Consider the following 17,643-nt stretch of genomic DNA (forward strand, 5'->3'; position numbering starts at 1 on the left):
AATGCGTTAAAGGAAATGTTGTTTTCTGAAATGATGGAATTTAATCGCAGTTGGGTTTGCAAAGCCACCTGCAAGACATGGAAGGGGTTGTGCAGGGTGGAAGGGCCTCTCTGTTCCTGCTCTTGGAATGAAGAATGCAGATTTTATCCAAGTAGCTGAGCAGTGAATGCTCAGTGGGGTTAAAGTCCTCAGGCAACAATCTTCTTGCAGAGAGAATCTCCATCACCATAATCGGATCAATCACCTGGTGCCATGCAGCGCTGCTTCCTCCATCCCCCAAAGGCTCCAAACCCCCTCAGGGGGTCATCACCCTGAGCTGGGCCCCACCTCCACCCCTGCCCGGCCCGGCCCTTGCAGAGGTATCCAGGCTTCCCACCTCCCCTCTGCTTGGGTCTAGGGTTTTGATGAACATTTTCCACAACCAGCCCAAAATGTACGTGGCTGAGGCAGGGGCTTTGCCCTGTTTCAGTGCTTTGTTATTCTTATTTACCAAAAAAGGAGTGGGGCCTTATTTCCTGTTGAAATTGCTTTTTTATTTCTCTGCTGGCCTTCCAGTGGCAATACTTTGTGCTGCCGGTGCCTGCCAAGAGCTTTGATCAAACTCTTGTAGGTTGATTACCAAGACTCACTTGTAAAAGTGTGTAAATCAAATACAAATAGAACAACATCTCCACTAAACCCAATAGTCATCAATGAGGTGACACGGCAATTTGCATTTTATTTCCTTGTTAAAAAAAAAAAAAAAGGTTTTGTGACAAGCCCTGTCACAGGTACTTCAAAGGCAGCAGGGCCAGGGAGCAGCTGTGTGGATTGGATGGGCTTTGCAGAAGTTTGCCGAGGCTTTTCCGGACAGCGAGCTTGGTGTCGGCACCTGCGGCTGATATTTTCAGGTAAGTTTAACTGAGCGCCCCTTGCTGAGCTGATGGGGGGAGAAGAGGATGATGAGTGGGCTGGGGAAGGCACCTCAGCCCAGGAGCTGCTCCCTGGGGAGGGCTGAAGGAAGCGGCAGCACCCCGCTCCGCGGAGCTGCTGGCAGCGCGCCGGTGCCTCCCGCCGCTCTCCCTGGCTCTGCAGCCAGCCCGACACATTCCCTCCTGCATCCAGAGCCAAGCTCCCGAGCGCCGGCCATTTTCCAGGCGAGCGCAGATCTGCCAAGCGCTACCTTAAGAAAAGTTATGCGTGACCATATTTAAGGAAGCGGGAGGGGGTGTGCGCTGGCCCCGTCCCAGGGCTCCGCGCCAGCCTGGCCTCGACGCCCGCGCCCGCAGGTGTCCGGACGCTTCTCCTCCGAGCCAGCCGTCGCCTCAACACCTCCCGCAAATGCTCAGCTTCTTCTGGCTGAGGTGAGGGCTGGGGGGAGCTGGGCACGATGGGGACAAGAGCGGGGGGGAAGCCCAGGGTTGGGTGAGCGAGAGCTGCTGTGGAGATTTCCACTCCCGGCGGTGGAGCGGCAGCTTGTCCCGGCTTGCATCGGCGCTGGGCGGTTCTTCCAGGGGGAAGATGTGGGGTGAGAGCCCCTTGTGACCCCCTGCTCAGCCGGGTGATGCTTTCTTGCCTTTGGGGTTTGCAGCGAGCTGTGCTGCTGCTCCATCGTGGTCGGCACTGGCGACTTGTCCATGGGAACGTGGCATCCTCAGGCTGCAGCAGGGACAGCAGGCGAGAGCTGGGAACATCAAACCCCCCCCCAGACCTTTCTGTGTGTGACAGGAGGAATGCTAGGGGGCTTTGGCTTGAATCAGCTTCTTTTCAGTAAAAGCAGGGGCAGATATTTGGGAAGCATGGGCAAAGGGCTGGTGGAAATGGTGGCGGCACGAGGAGGGCAGAGGGATGTGCTGGGGCTGGTGTTGGCAGTGTGGGTGGCTGGGTGAGTGGCAGGATGCCATGGTGGTCTCCACCCCAGTAGCCTCAAATGAGGTGGTCTTGGCCATGGTGACTACCACGGTGGGGACCACATCACCATGCTGTTCACCTGTGTTTTCCACTCCAGCGGTCTCAGCCGTGGTGACTCCCTTTGTGGAGACCACACAGTTAAGACCACCGGGGTGTAGACCTTTGCACCAGCTTGGTCTCCACTGTGGTGGTTTCCAACTTGGTGGGCTGAGCTGTGGTGGTCTGAAACGTGGTTGTGTTGATGTTGTGGCAGTCTCCTCCCCAGGAACGCCGTGGGTGGCAGGGCAAAGGTGCCTGGGTGAGGCGGTGCTGTTGGGTGTCCCCATGCGTGTGAATTTTGGGCCTGGCAGTGTTTACAGCTGTACCGGGGTGACATATGGCTTTGTTCTCCCCCTGCATTGGAGCCAGACCTTTGTCCCCTGGGACACTTCCTGGGGGACTTCGCCCCTGGGCCAGCAAATCAGCACCAGCCTTCCTGGGAGCCTCATGGGAGCTGCAGAGAGCACCAGAGCAAGGGTATGGATGGGGCTGTGGGCACGGCCAGGGCTGGGGATGCTTCACCCTGTGGTGGTGAGGGATGTGAGGGTGCTGGAGGTGTCCCCGCTGTGCTCACTCTAAATGATGCTTTCCCATGGGTGATAGCTGGAAAACCATCTACCCCTTGTAAGAGGAGACATCCTGTGTTCCACTCTTGCCTTTGACCCTTGGATTGCACTTTCCTGGCCCCATGCCTTGCTTTACTCCATGAACTCTAAGGAAACATGATTAGTGGTGCCAGAAACACCACTTGCAGCATGTCCTGGCCTTTCTTCTGGGCTGGCCACCCTCCTGAGGTCCCACTGAGACCCAGTGCAGGGAGCTGCTGTGTTTCCTCACTGTGCCGTGACCTGGCAATTCAGTCCCTCTTGTCCCACGGGGGCCACATCCTGAGCAGCAGCTCTCATGCTGGGGACCCTGCTCCATCCTGATGGGCATGGCCTGATGGAGCTGAGCTGTGCTGGGCATCTCCAATGCTGCTGCTGGCAGTGGGACTGGCAGGCCGGGTCTCAGGGGAGGGACAGCCCTCAGTGCCCTGTCGAGATGACAGAATTTCCCAAAGTAGGTCAGGTTAATTTTTTTAACGCGTGCAGATTTGCTTGTTACCATGGATATTGCTCAATTATACACCAATAATCCGCCATGAGAACTTCATTGTCGCTGCTTTCTTCCCCACTATCTTCCCCTTTTTTTCTTTAAATATGTCCAGGTAGGGGTAAGGTTACACCGAGTAGCTTGGGTGGAGGGAGGAGACAGAGCTGGGTGAGGGAAAATGGGGATTAGGTATTTGAGGGGTGGCAGTGAGGCAGTGAGAGAGCTCTGAGGGTGGGTGGCGGCGGCGGCTCAAGGTGTGAGGCTGCCCTGTTCTGCCCAGACCCCCCCAGATCCCAGCACTTGGGACCCCCACCCCAGTTTCACTCTTGTCTCTCCCTCTCATTCACTGTCTTGGGGGTGGCTGAAGCAAAGACCTTGCTTTCAGTGGGCTCAAGGTTTTGGGGGGAACAACTGTTCTCCTGCATCACTGCCTAGCATCATCCCGGGGAGCTGCAGCACCCACGAGGGCTTGCAATGAAGGTTCATGCACACTGGTGGTCCCCTGGTGATTTCTGAAGAGGCCAGCACTGAATTTCACAGCAGAAACACCTTCCCTGGAGCTTGTGGGTGTTTTGGTGCTGTGGGACACCCCTCTGCCAGGGTATAGGAGAGCTGTGGGGGGCAGTGGGGGTCCCTTTTCCCAGTATTTGCAGGGTTGTTGGTGTGTTTTCCTCTCTGTGTCTTCTCTGTTTTGCTCTGTGGGTTTCTTACACCTTCGGCAGCACAGGAAGTGAGCGTGGCAGGAGGCAAGGAAAATATTCTGCTGGGAGGGGTTTTTTTTCTAATGCAAACTTTTTTTTTTTTTTTTTTTTTTTTTTTTTTTTGGTAGAAGTGGGTCACTCGAGGGGTGACAGAGTAAGAGCATCATTGCCTGGGTACTGCATCCCGTTGCCATGGTGACCCGAGGGCTGCATCAGTCAACAGCTTTAAAAATGTGACAGTTGAGTGAGGCTGAAGATTTTAATGAGGACAGACACTTGCTCGCTTGGTTTCGATAGCAAATACTCCATAAATACCCACCGGCTGCATGGTTCCGGCTCTCTCCCCTTCCCCAGGGCGGGAGCGTGGGCTGGGGCTGCACGGGAATTAGCAGGAGGATGATGCAAAGCAGACAGCGCTGGGTGTTTTTCCCCCTCCTGCTAACGCAACCCAGGGGACAAGGTGACACTGATTGCCGAGCCAGCAGCAGGTTTGTGTTTCCAAGGAATGTGCCTCTGGTGCTGTTGGCTGGGACTGTGGGGTGTAACAGGACACCCCCGGCCACCGCCTTGTGTCTGCGATCGGGCAGCAAACCCGTCCTGTTGAACAGGAGAGTAACTCTTGCACCGGGTCCTTGCAAGGGCAGGTGAGCCATCAGGAAGCTCCCAAACCTCAATAACAAGCCTGGAGGGGTCATGGAGCTAGGGGAAAAGTCATGGGGCTGGGGAAAGCAAAACCCGGTGCTGCTGGGGCAGGGGTGGGAGTCTGCGAGAGGCTCGGTAGCGCTGTTTGTGTCTTGTTTTGTACTGACCACACTACTGCACTTGTGTGATGACCCAACTCCTGATGGTTCAGAAGGCAATTCTACAGCTCCCACTTTTTTAACCCTGTGCCAAAATCAGTCAATCCCATACCTTGAGAAAAGAGCTGCTACCTCCAGCAGCCTGGTTTTACCTGCATGGGAGAGGGATGTGTGCTGGGAAGTTGGGGGTATGCCAAGGGCCTGGCAGTGCTGTGTTGAAATGCAAACTGTAAATATAAAGCTTCTTCCACTTGTTTTTGCTGCAGCTCCCACACTGCCGTTCCTTGCAATGCCACCACGATGTCCAGCTGGGACACAGTCACTGTGCGCATGGCCCGGGAGCCTGCAGGCACCCAAGGACACACGATGCCCTTGTGGAATGCCAGGGTTTCGAAGGCAGAGGGGCTGGAGCAGGGTGCAGCAGCATTGTTGGGGCCGGGTGCTTCCCATTTGCTGCCCCCAGTACCACCCATGGCAGCCTCAGCCCTGCCTGCTGCCAAAAATATGCTCCCGGCTGTCTTGTGACTGCAGCGGTATCACCGCTCCGGCCAGGGGAGTGTCAAGGCACAGTCCTCTGTCACATGTAGCAACATGGGAAGCACTGACACAGCGTCACTGACTGAGGGGTTGGCCACGGCCCTGCAACGTGTGCTTTGGTCCAGCTCCCCAAAATAGCTAGGACTCTTTCATCCAGGCTGGTGAGCGTGGGACCTGACTCCCATGGAATGGCAGTCACCTGCCCCAGGTCTGCCCTTCTCCGTTTCAGCTCTGACAGCTCCTTGATAGGTGCTGGCAAGGGGTCAGTGGTGTGGGGACGGATGTCAGCATGGGATGTGGGGCCAGGGTGTGACAGCCCGCCACACACGCTGCCTTGTTCCTGCTGGGAAGCAGCCACCCCCATCTCTGCCAGTCCTGCTGTAACCAGAGCCACTCTTCTCCTTTCCAGGTGTCTCTTAAAAATGGTCAAGGGGAATATTATAGTCCCTGAAGACATCTTGAGCTTCTGTTGCAATGGCCTCCAGGTACCCCCCATGCCGTGCAACTAACCCGTGGCTGCCTGTTGTGCCGCCGGCTACTAACCCAGGCTGTGCCAGGCAGATGCCACCCTGTGCCAGGAGCTGCTCCCAGCCCTGCACCAGACCTGGCTGCATCCTCTCCCCATCAGCATCCCCGACCTCCTGCTGGCTACCTCAGGGCCAGGGCTCTTCCCACGGCTAGCAGCTTCTTCCCTAAAATTCAGAATTGTCAAACGCCGGGAAAATGACCGGTGGGATCTCGGGCCAGGCTGTCTGCTCGCTCTGCAGCAGGCGGCTTTGGAGCTCTTTGCATTGCTGGCTCATACCCCAGAGCCTGCTGGCTTCCCAAAATAGCTCTGTGGTACTCGTGTAGGCGCCTCTGCGTGCTGGGAAGCAGCCCGGGAGGTTCACAGAGGGGTTTGGAGGCTTCTGGAGGGGCTCTGGTGGCCGGGGGTCGGTCTGACTGTGGGATGGGAGGACCTTTGCCATGGGCTGGGCTCCGTGAGCTCGCTGCTGTCTCTGCTGAGGAGAGGTTTGTGCCGTTCCCGGGATGTCGTGTACCAGTAGCTATGGAAACAGAGGTTAGACCCGCTGGAGAAAAATGCTATTCTGAGAGGCAGTGAGCTCAGGATAGTCGGGAAAGCTTCAATTTCAGCATAAACCCATCTTTAAAAGAATCCGGGCAAAGCAGAGGGCAGAGAAGCTGCTGCAGTGGGACTCTCGCAACAAGTGCTGAGAGCAGGAGCTGCAGCGGGAGCAGAAAGCGGAAGGAAGGGCTGTGACGAAGCCCAGACAGCTCCTCGTGTCTCCTCAGTTACTCACCAGGCTAACTGAGTTCACTCCTTGTGTAACACGACTCACTTGACATCTCTCATCAGCTATTTTCCCTGCCAGCACTGCCTCAGCCTCTTCTCTCTCCTGCCCTGCCTCCCACCGGGGCGCCAGGGGAGCTGCTCTGTGCCCAGCAAATGGACAAGCCAGCCAGGAACAGATTTTACTGCCCAAACAACCCCAAACTGAGGATGCTCCTCCTCTGCTGCTCGTGCCACATAGCTTCCAGTGCGTCCTTTGGTGAAGGGGGGGGGGGGTGTTGGTGGAATGTGTGGAGTGCTGTCCAGCCCCAGGAGAGCAAACCCACCCTGTGCTGCAGCACCCTAAAAATGAAGCTGTCAGGGAGAAAAATTCCTTCCCAGAACAGTGATTAACTTTGGGAGAGGTTTTTTGTGTTGTTCAGGAGGGAGAACTGGGGTTAGGTGAGAAATGGCCTGAAAACCTCGAGTAATCAATCTCCTATGGAGTTTTGTTTTTTTTTAGAGGATTTTTTTTTCCCTTTTGGCTGCGGGCACCTTGTCTTTGGCAAGGGCTGGATGGGTTTGGTGGTGTCCGGGGGTGTGCAGGGGCTGGAGTTCTCCCGGCTCTGTGTGAGGAGTGTCTTCACGGGCCACTCTTCTCACTCTTCTCTTTGCTTCCCATTGGGGTAAAACGGAGCTTTTCGTGTCCCACAGGGCTCGACCTCTCCACCACGTGCCCGGGAGCCAGGGGAGCGGGAGGAGGCGCCGGGGGCCATGGCGAGCCCCTCGCCTGCCCGCAACCCCACCGAGGTGCAGATGAGCCAGCTGGTGCTGCCCTGCCACACCAACCACCGCGGCGAGCTCAGCACCGGCCAGCTGCTCAAGTGGATCGACACGGCCGCCTGCCTCTCGGGTAAGCCATCCTCTCCCTCTGCAGCCCTCATCCTGCTGGGCTGCCAGGGCAGGCACCAGGCAGGACTCACAGGAGCCAGCTCATCGGCAGCATCCCTGGCAGTCCGGCACCGTGCCTCGGAGTGACGCCAGCCGGGGACCCACGTCATGCCATTTTGCTGAGTAATTAGAGAGCAAACAGGAGCGGGACAAGGAGGGGAGGAGACGTGCGTTGCAGCATGCATGCTGGCTTGGGGACAGATGAAAATCCGTGCCTGCTTCGTCTGTAATGCTGCCCTTTTCCTTGCCTGGTGTGCAGGGCATGGGGAGACCAGGCTGGTGGCACCCCTGGAATGGGCTGAGCTCCTCCACTCAGCGGGAAGCAGTGGAGCTCATCAGCTCAGCCAAGTACGGGGAGGTTATGACAGGGAAATGGGTGCAATTCTGCAGTCGGATGAGGTTCCCAGAGCAGTTTTGCAGTCTGAGGTTCCTGGAGTCCCAAGGGAAAGTTGCCACCGGCAGAGCGGCTTTGAAATATTTGCTGTGTACGGGGAGATGGAATCAGCTGCTGGTGCATCCCCACAGCTGCCAACCCATGGAGGGAAGGCAAACACCAGCACACCCTCCAAACCTTTACACATCTGCAAACCCGCGCTGCTGTGGGAGGAGAAACCCCAAACCCCACTCTGGTCCCTGGACACCCAGCAATGAGCATCAGCAGAGAAAGGGACGCTTGGCGGGGTGTCACCGGTGTCACCAGCCTGGGGCAGAGAAGCCCTCGTACCCCTGGCGCCCTCAGCACGTTGCTGCAGGTTGCTGATGCGGTTTGTTTTTCCTTTCCAGCCGAGAGACACGCCGGCTGCCCGTGCGTCACAGCTTCCATGGATGATATCTATTTTGAGCACACCATTAGGTAAATACTCGGCGCACCGGCGGGGCATGCGCGGGGGAAACGCAGGGGTTTTTCCCATCTGCCGGCTGCAACGTGGACAGGGGCTGGAGGAGGGAGCAGCGTGCCTGGGAGAGGAGGAGGTGCGGTGGCAGTGCCAGGCTCACAGGGAGCGAGGCTGGGTGTGCGCCGCAGGGCTGCGGATGGACTGTCTGCTCTGATTTATCCGCTGTCTGGTCGCCTGGGGAGCTCCTGCTGCGCCGGCTTCCCGGTATTTCCCCCAACGCCAGCTCCTCCCTGGCTTTGTTCAGGAAGCAGCTCTGATTTAGTGCTCTGGAAAAGTCAAATCTTGCAAATCGTGCCTCTGTAGCGGCCGTGTGGGTGGCGGAGGCGCGGTGGGGCTCACCCGCCCGGCGGGTGCTGGGGGAGGTGGGACCTCCCGGCTTTGTGAGATGCATCAGGCTGGGCATTGCCTGGTCCAAGTTCCATCCCAGGCTGGTCCTGGCATCCCCTGGTGCTGCCCCACAAAGGTGCCCCCTCTGATTCAGGCAGCCCTTGGGATATCGTGTGTCAGGGGACAATGTTTCTCCTGAGCTAAGGGTGTGACCAGAGGGGACAAAAACCCTCCCAGGGTTCTGCCCTTGTGCTCCACAGGCTCCCAGTATTGAAACCATTCCCATCCAGCATTCCCAAAGTAGTCTCCTCCTTTTGTACCCCTAGTAAGCCCAGGTACTGCCACCCACATTTACTCATCTCTCAGAGCCCCCGCATCCCCTGGGCCCATCTCTTCCCACCTGGGTACCATTCCAGGTGGTTCCCTGGGGGGTTGCCATGCAATAGAGGATCTTCGCAATATAGGATGCATGCTGCCCAGCAGTTCCTGCCTTGCCATGTAGGATCCATGCAGTACAGCATCCATACTGCCCACCCACTCCCTGCTGTGCAGGTCTGCCTGCTGGGCCAGGCACCAGTGTGGGTACCAAGGGCTGGCATTGGGGTCCCTGGCTGTTAGCTGATTTGTTTGGCACTGAGAAGTCTGACTCATTCTTGGGCTTTACTGTCATTCCTAGGAAATGCTGAACTCACACTTTTGCCCTCTCACATGAGGTGCCCATCACCCTGGGGCTCAGCTCCATGGCAAATCCACAGTGTGGGGATGTGGTATAGCCATGGTGCGGAGGTGGCACCACTGGGGTTGATACCCTGCTCCTGGGGCAGCTTTTCCTGGGACACCTTCCCCAGCCCTCCTGGGTTTCAGGGACAGGGAAGAACAGACCCAAGCCCACTCCACAGCATTACATCAAGCCCTGCAAAGCATTTGTCCCTCCTCGGGGGTGAGCTGGGCACTGCTCCAAGGGGGCAGGGAATTTGAGCTGCTCCTGGCTCAGATCCCACTTGCTGTGGTCCAGCTCAAGGCTCTGAGCAAGGGGCCTGGCAAGGATTTCCTGCAGAGTTGTTGGAAGGTAGAGGAGTTTTATGTCAGATCTCCTCGCCCAGCTGTTTGTGCTTTCTGCTGCCCTTGCACTGTGGGGGAGAGGCAGGGAGGAGCTGTAGGTGCTTGAGGGCACAGAGGAGGCCCCAAATTATCACTGGCTTAAAACTCACTGGCTGAGCAGCAGATTGTCCCTGTCGCTCTGCCCTGCTGTGTGGAAGTGCAGCTCTGGGGAGGATCACACGTACCCTTGAGTGGGGCATCGTGTGGCATTTATGGTCCTGGCTTCTGCTGTTTGATAAGGACACAGAAGATAAAGCATTTTTGGGGCTATATATAGACATGTGGGGCTGCCAGTCTGCCTGCCTGGGTCCTTGCCCTTGCATGCCCCTCTCCACAAACCCATCCAGAGCATCCATCTGGCTGCTGCCATCGCCTCTAACCCTCTCCCCACATTTGCTCTCTCTTTCTGCCCCAGCCAGCCGTCTGTAAGCCCTGCTGGGCAGCGGGACGGGAGGAGCGGTGTCGGGTACGGACGTGTTTGGCCCTAGAGCAGCCAGCCTAGCACAGCGCTGCCGTGAGTTGGGAGCCTTAACCCCACTGACGTGGCATGGCATGTCAACAGAGGCTGCTCACCTAACCCTGCTAACGTTTGGGCATGTCACCAGCCCAGAGTCCGTGCTGGGGGACAGCCAGAGGCACCAGCTCATGCCACTCCTGCTCCAGCCAGAGCCAACGTGCAGAGCGTGTCATGTGTGGAGCTCATTTGAAGCCTGAAGTCACGTGTGAGGGCACGGGGAAAAATCTGGTGTCAGAGCACGCTCTGGCTCTCCCTCTCTTCTGGTTTTGAGAAGTGGTGGTTACAGGGTGTATTTTTTCCACTTGAGTTTTCTAGCACTGGCCTCTGTCGGGGAATGAGGAATATTCCTGATTTAAAAATGCATTTCGTCAAGACTGCTGCTGGTGTCACTAAAAAGTGTAATTAGCTCATTCCGTAGGTGCCAGTCTGGAGTAGCTCAGGCTGCAGGGCCAGAGTTGTCTGTGTGTGTACTCTGAAGCCTACTGAAGGCACAGAGCAGAGCAGCAGGTTGCTGCCAGCAGATGTTTCATTTAAGAGATGGAGCAAAGTGGCCCTGGCTGGACCCTGCCTCCTGCCATCTCCCAGCATCCCAAGGTCTCCATTGCTTGTGGGGAGGCCCTGTGGCTGGTCCAGTTGTGCAGGACAGTGGATGCAGGGCTGGAGGAGCTGTTTGCTCTGGCAGGAATGTGCATGCCTGCATGGGCAGGGGTGCCAAGCAAACCTTGGGCACCTCTGCACCCCTCGGGTGTCCCGGCAGCACCCCAGACCTGGGGACCTAGTTGCACACAGCTGCTCAGGTGTGACATCTCACTGCTCTCACGTCTCAGGGGTGGCTGTCCCCGTGTCCTGCTGGCCATCTGGCATGTCCCACAGCCCCAGGAAGCCTAAACCAGCGGGCAGTGAGCCAGAATGCCGTGGCATCTCCGAGGGAGCTGCTTGGTGGCTGTTGTACCCCAGCAACCTCACACACTTTCTCCTCTTCCTGTTTTTCAGTGTCGGGCAAGTTGTCAACATCAAAGCCAAAGTGAACCGAGCTTTTAACTCCAGCATGGAGGTTGGTGTGTGCCCCTGTCCCTGTCCCCATTGCTGTGTGCCTGTCCCCACCAGCAAAATCCCCAAACCCTCCCACAGTTCCCAGCTTTAATCTCATGTGTTCGTTGTTTTTGGCTGGCTCTGGCCAGGGGCGTGTGGTGGGATATGGGTCCCTGGGGAGCAGAGCTAGCTCTCAGGGGTGCTGTCTCCTCTCCCAGGTGGGCATCCAGGTGAGCTACGAAGACCTGTGCAGCGGGAAGCACTGCAGCATCTGCAAGGCATATGCCACCTTCGTGGCACAGGGCCCCTTGGGCAGCAAGGTGAGCAGTGGCTGGTGGCTGGGGGGACTCTGTTGCCCACTGCACAGAGGCAGTAAGGAAACGGCCTCTGTGGAGCTGGGCTGGGCTCAGCTTTCTGTCATGGCAACTGCTGTTCCTTCATGGGTCAGTGATCCCTTTTCCTGTGCTTGGGGGATGCATGGGTGGGTGGCTCTGGGCATGGAGGGCACCTGCTCTCTGCTGCTGCTCATCCCCCAGTGGGACTGCAGCCTGCCCCATTCCTTTGCAGGTGAGGCTGAAGCCGCTGACCCCGCAGACAGAGGAGGAGAAGATCGAGTACAGCATCGCTGCCGAGCGCCGCCGCATGCGCCTGGTGCACAAGGACACCCTCAAGGACCTCCTGACCCACAGCCCCCCGGAAACCGGTACGGTGCCCTGCAGCCCGGGCTCCCGAAACAGCCCACTGCTGACATCCCACTTCCTCAGCAGGATGCTGGTGGTGATCACCACGTGGAGGTTTGGAAATGCCCTGGCCATGGCGGGGTAGGGATATCAGCTCCACCACCCCAGACTCCCAGACCTGGAGGTTTGGGGAGGCTTGATGCAGTGGGAGGGCAGCTGTGGGGAGAGGGACAAGGGCTGGTGGAGGGAGATGGATCCTACTGGCCATATAACACACTGAACCCTGTGATCCCCCTGTGACAGAGCTGGAGACACGGGACGGCAGCGGGGCAGTGCCGGCAGAGAGAACGCGGGTGGAGAGTGTGGAGTTGGTGCTGCCTCCACATGCCAACCACCAGGGCAACACCTTCGGTGGGCAGATCATGGCCTGGATGGAGAACGTGGCCACCATCGCAGCCAGGTGACCCGACAAAGGGTTCAGGGTCAGGGGATGACATGCCTGCAGGGGACACATGCGGCTGGGTCTGGCCACAGCTGGACTGTAGGGACCCTCTGGAGGGATGGTCCCCAGCATGCCACCCTTGGGTGACACTGCACTGGAAGTCCCACAGGTGTGTGGTGCTGAGGGACTCCAGGGAAAGGTTCACACTCCTTGCAGTTGGCTTGTTGTTCCTTCTCATGGGTGGCTTTGGCCATTGGAATCCAGGGGTGACATTTTTTGGGGTCTCCTTGTCTCTGGCTGGGTTGGGGAGGGTGCCATGAGCGGGAGGGTGCCATGGCTGGGGGGTGACACCTGTCCCCACAGCCGGCTGTGCCACGCCCACCCCACGCTGAGGGCCATCGAGATGTTCCACTTTCGGGGACCGTCGCAAGTCGGAGACCGCCTGGTGCTCAAAGCCATTGTCAACAACTCCTTCAAAAACAGGTGGGTGCTGGTGGTTGGGAGCCCCCTCCCCACCCTCCCCACGGCCCCTCTGCTCCCTCATCCCTTCTTTCTGGCAGCATGGAGGTGGGGGTCTGCGCCGAGGCCTACGGCCAGGAGATGTCTGTCAGCTGCAGGCACATCAACAGCGCCTTCATGACCTTCGTGGTGCTGGACCAGGAGGGTCAACCCCGCACGCTGCCCATGGTGGCACCCGAGCCAGGGGTAAGGACCAGCAGGGCTGGCTTCTCCCCCAGCCTGGTAGCCCCCCGGGAATCCCAAAGGGTTCTGGGATTCGCAGCCAAACAAACGCAGTTTTACGATGATGGAAGTGAAACTGCTCGATAGCAAGTGAATTAAATTGATTGCTCGGTATAACTAATAAAATAAACCACTTGCCTGTGCAGAGATGGAGATGTATTAGCCACGCAAGGCTTAGCGGAATATTGCCTGCAAATTCCAGCTCATCTTCCCTGTAATTTAGGGGAAGGGATGTTGAGGTTGTGTTTTACCTTTCAGAGCATCCTAATCCATGATTTGCTGGGATCCAAATATTTAGGGAAATCGGTCACATGAGCATGGCAGTAAAGCAAACACTCGTGTCTCAGCTTCTCCTGGGCTGATCCTTGTCCAGCTCCCTAATTTTTTTGATGCCTTAAAACTAGGGTCTCCCACTCTGATGGAGATCATCTCATGGCTGAAGTCAGGCCCCCTGAAACCTCTCTCACCCACTTTAAAACACCACACTAGCACTTCTTCAAAATAAGCTGCTATTTTGGCTTTTATTTCCCCAGGAGAGGACATTTGCAGGTGCTAGGGTACACCATTTTTTTTCAGGAGCTGCTTGCTGCTTTGCAGCCACCACAAGGGTTTTCCCTAATGTGCCAGTGCCCATCATTTGATCAGAGCAATGCTGAAATAACTCACAATTAATCACTGACCACCACTGCAGTGTGGCCAGGGTGGCAGCTGGCAAGCAAGGGGGCTTCACCCTCCAGCCCTTCCCTGCTGGATGTTTTTCCCACTCCCAAAATGATGTGATTTTTTTTTCATCCTCCTTTTCCTATTAACTTAATTGCCTTTTCCCATTTATCAGGATGGAGAAAGGAGGTACAGAGAAGCCAGTGCTAGGAAAAAAATTCGGCTGGACCGGTGAGCAGCAAAACAAGTGGGATGTGGGGATGGAGGAAGGAGGAAAGTGGGGGTCAGAATTTGGGTGCAGGGACAGTCTGGGGGTGGTTTGTGTCCTCTCATAGGGGAAACTGTTCCTTTGCTGCAGAAAATACGTCGTCTCCTGCAAACAGACTGAGGTGCCTCTCTCTGTGCCCTGGGACCAAAGCAACAAGGTAGGATGATCCCCTGTGGGAGCTGCTGCCTCCTGCTCCTCCTCCTGCTCCCCCTCCTGCCCCTGACATGCTGCCCCTGCCCCAGGTTTATCTGAGCTACAACAACGTCTCTGCGCTCAAGATGCTCGTGGCCAAAGCCAACTGGGTGCTTGCCAGAGAAAAAGACAAGGTACTGCACCCTGTCCCTTCTCCCTCGGCCCCAAAGCGTGGGCAATCCCGGTGGGAACGAGTCCCAGCTATGCCCTGTGCTCCCCGAGGTGCGGATGTACACGCTGGAGGAGGACAAGTTCCTGTCCTTCCGCATCGAGATGTCCGTCTGCATCCCGGCCGGCCGAGCCTTCTCCCTGCTCTCCAACCTGCGGCGCCGGCACGAGTGGGACAGCCACTACGTGTGAGTGCTGCAGGCCTCCCCAGACATCACCCACAAGTTTAAACCTTGTGGTTGAGCACCCCTTTGGGTTTTCCTGGGAGACAGCGTGTTGCCTTGTTTGCTCTTAGAGATCCTTCACTGTGTGTCCCTGTCCCTGGGCTGATGGCTGCGTTTTGATGGAGTAAACACCTGTTTTGGGTCCCCCCCCAAATATTTTGGGTCTGGTGGTGGGCTGTAAATGTGTAAGGCCCAGATTCAGGGGGCATGTTGGATTATACTTTCTTCTAACCTAGAGATGGGGAAACTGAGAGGCGTTTTAAAAACTTTTATTCGATTTTCAGTCTCATATGAAGGGTGAAACAGTACAGATGTTATAATTTACGCTATCACAATCAAAAGCTAAACTCTTTCTTAATTACAATACGTTATAAGCGTTTCTTGGCCTATTAGCTTTTGTGTAGCAAAAGTTCCATTTCTCTTTTAGCAACGTCTGTCCTATTCCATGGCATTTCTAAGTCACCATTTACTATCTCGAAATGCATGCTTTGTGAGCCTTCTGTCAGGCTTTGAGAATTCTCAACAAATCCATTTCCCACAGGGGCACAGCAGGGTTTCTGTGACTGGTCCCCTTCCCTTACAGGAGTGCTGAGCTTGTCCAGAAGGTCGATGACGACGACATGATCTACCACGTGGTGAGCCAGAAGCTCAGACACGAGAACAAGCCGCAGGACTTCGTCATCCTGGCGTCCCAGCGGAAGCCCTGCAGCAAGGGGTGAGTGTCCAGCTCCACTCCTGCTCCCTGTCACCCAAGCTGTGCCAGCTCACCGGGCTCTCTCTTGTCCCCAGGGACCCCTACGTGGTGGCCTTTCGGTCGGTGACGCTGCCCACCCACCCCGCCAGAGCCGAATTCACGCGCGGGGAGACGCTCTGCTCCGGGTTCTGCATTTGGCCAGAGTCAGAGGAGATGAGCAAGGTGGGATGCTGTGGCTGTGTTCCCACAGCCCATGGGGGAGGCTCCTCCCTCCCCTGTGCCCCTGCTGACCTTGTCCTGTGCCTCGCAGGTGGCTTACTACAACCAGGCTATGCCAGGGTACCTCAACTATGTCACCACCAATGTGGCGGGACTGTCCTCCGACATCTGCTCCACCTTTGAAGCCTGTGAGAAGTTCCTGCTGAAGAATAAGGATGACCTGATCTCACGGCTGCAGGACTTCTAGAGCCATCTGCTGACAGATGGACAGACTGATGAGGGGACACCTCTGTGGTGGAAGGGAACGTGGGATGGTGGCACCCAGACCCTGCCTCCCTGGGCACTCTGGTCCCAAGGGCTGGGGTGGAGGGGCATTACTGTACCACCTCATCCCTTGCACTGATGTGTCATACCTTTTCTTCTTCCTTTTTTAATTTTATTTAGAAATTTTGTAAGCTGATGTACAGAACTTGGTTTTCTAGTTCACTTAACGCTACTTGAATCTGTATATGACCCAAAATCTTCCCAAACCCGATTTTTTTTTCACTAGTTCTTGGTGGGGCATAACTGGTTCCTTTTGAGGCAGCAAAGGGAGAGAGGGGACAGTGATGTGGGGTGGGTGCTCTACCCCTCCCTGGTGTAGGGGTGGCTGGTGGAACATCCCACTCTCCCCAGTGCTGCTCCTTTTCCTGGGCAGGGCTGGCAAACAGCCCCTGCTCCTCCTGGGCTGAAATCCCACCCCATGGGGCTATGGAAGGAGCAGCAATAAAAGTGTTTTGAAAGGAAAAGCATCCATATCTGCTCTGGGTGAGTGTCTGCTCCAGGGGCTTGCTGTGCGGTGAGCTTGCAGCAGGGATCCTGCACCCACAGCACACCTGAGGCTCAAGTGGAGGTGGGATCCTTTGAGGCAGGACTGTGCTGCAGGAAAGGGGTAGTGCTCCATGCAAGTGGCTTTTGGGGACTGCCTGGAGGTGTTGCTCTTATGTCTGGGACAGCCCTCCCTGGTGTCCCCCTCTGCTGGGTGCACCAACACCTGGAGATGTAAACTCCAAACTGCCTCAGAGGTGCTGAAAAAGGAAAAGATGGAGACCTTGTTCCCCTAAGTCTGACATGCTCTGGGAAAGGCACCAGAATGAAGCAGGGGTGATAGTGGAAATGCTACCCATCACTCTCAGCACAGGGGACATCTGCCCTGAGCCACAGGCCTGTGGAGAACCCCCTCCCAGGCCTTCCTGGGTCACACAGCCAGAGGTTTTCTGATGGCCCTGAGGTTCCTGGAAGGCTTGCTGCCTGCTGGAAAATGTGTGAGCCCTGGAAGCCCGTAGGCACGCAAAGCTTTGGGCACAGCAAGTTTTACAGGTGCCAGCTGTGCCCTTGCCTCTGCCTGCAGAGCCCTGTGCTTCACCCCAAGGACGGGTTTTGTAGAGCTCAACCATGAGCAGGTGATAGTGATGCTGTACTCGGAGTGAGGTGACGCCATGGGGTACCAGAAATGACCACAGGGTATTTTCCAGGACCACAGGTGTCTCTCTGCAACACCCAGTCCTTTTCCCCACAAATTCCCCACCCAGTTTATAATAGAAGTAGCTCCTGCCTGTCTCCTGTGGCCACCAGCCAGTGGCTCCCACCCCTGAGCTGGCTGTGGCCATAAACCCCTAATCTCTGCTGTATCTCTCATCATAAACATCTCAGCTCAAGGCCTGGCACGGCTATGCCCTGACCTCCAAAAGATAAAGACATAAGTTGAACATAGTACTAAACATGCAATTTTTGTAGAGCCTTCTTATCTCCCAAAACTCAGAGCAATCCTGCCTTTTTATCACCAGGAAGAGAGCCATCCTTCCTACTTACCGTTAGGAATTGCTGCTGCTTGATTAAGTGGAGGAGATGATGTATTTGTCTGAACATTAAACTTTAACTGACCTCTCCTTCTCCTTTAAGTATTGTGCTTTTTCCCTCTGGGAGGCCTGGGTCAGCCCTGGCTCCAGCCTGGCTGGGTCCCTGGGGATGCAGGGTGATGGAGCAGGAGTGACCTGGGGGCACAGCGTGGTGTGCTTTGTGCTTCTGGAAGAAAACTGCAGCCCTACAGCATCTGCTGGCCCTCAGGGGGGCATGGACAGCAGGACTGGGCAGCCTGGAGCATCCCTGGAGCACCTGTCTCCACTGCCTCATCCCACAGGGAAGGAGGGACCTGCTGGTGGC

The 17,643-nt window shown here is 56.5% G+C and overlaps 1 protein-coding gene across 2 annotated transcripts; it reads left to right on the plus strand.

Moving 5' to 3' along the window:
• The first annotated feature begins 1,265 nt into the window (after positions 1–1,265).
• Positions 1,266–17,369, plus strand: ACOT11 (acyl-CoA thioesterase 11). Of its 2 annotated transcripts, XM_066192868.1 has the most exons (18): positions 1,266–1,343; positions 5,469–5,544; positions 7,044–7,242; positions 8,064–8,133; positions 10,020–10,070; positions 11,115–11,175; positions 11,372–11,473; positions 11,721–11,856; positions 12,137–12,293; positions 12,639–12,758; positions 12,836–12,980; positions 13,852–13,907; positions 14,035–14,101; positions 14,187–14,270; positions 14,359–14,492; positions 15,112–15,243; positions 15,318–15,444; positions 15,533–17,369. In XM_066192868.1, exons 1-18 carry the CDS (start codon positions 1,321–1,323, stop codon positions 15,686–15,688), a joined length of 1,896 nt encoding a protein of 631 aa, XP_066048965.1. In that variant the 5' UTR covers positions 1,266–1,320; the 3' UTR covers positions 15,689–17,369. The 2 variants fall into 2 exon arrangements, with proteins under 2 accessions (XP_066048965.1, XP_066048964.1); XM_066192867.1 differs by lacking the exon at positions 10,020–10,070 and having other exon boundaries at positions 1,267–1,343.
• The last annotated feature ends 274 nt before the right edge of the window (positions 17,370–17,643 follow it).

The sequence above is a fragment of the Chamaea fasciata genome, unplaced genomic scaffold (genome assembly GCF_029207755.1).
Source record: "Chamaea fasciata isolate MVZ Bird 193981 ecotype frontalis unplaced genomic scaffold, bChaFas1.0.hap1 SCAF_10, whole genome shotgun sequence".
NCBI lineage: Eukaryota > Metazoa > Chordata > Aves > Passeriformes > Sylviidae > Chamaea > Chamaea fasciata.

Coding starts and splice junctions, on each gene's coding strand:
- ACOT11 (XM_066192868.1), top strand. CDS start 1,321: ATGCTCAGCTTCTTCTGGCTGAG. Junction 11,176..11,371: donor CTTTTAACTCCAGCATGGAG/GTTGGTGTGTGC, acceptor CTCCTCTCCCAG/GTGGGCATCCAGGTGAGCTA. Junction 15,445..15,532: donor AGTCAGAGGAGATGAGCAAG/GTGGGATGCTGT, acceptor TGTGCCTCGCAG/GTGGCTTACTACAACCAGGC.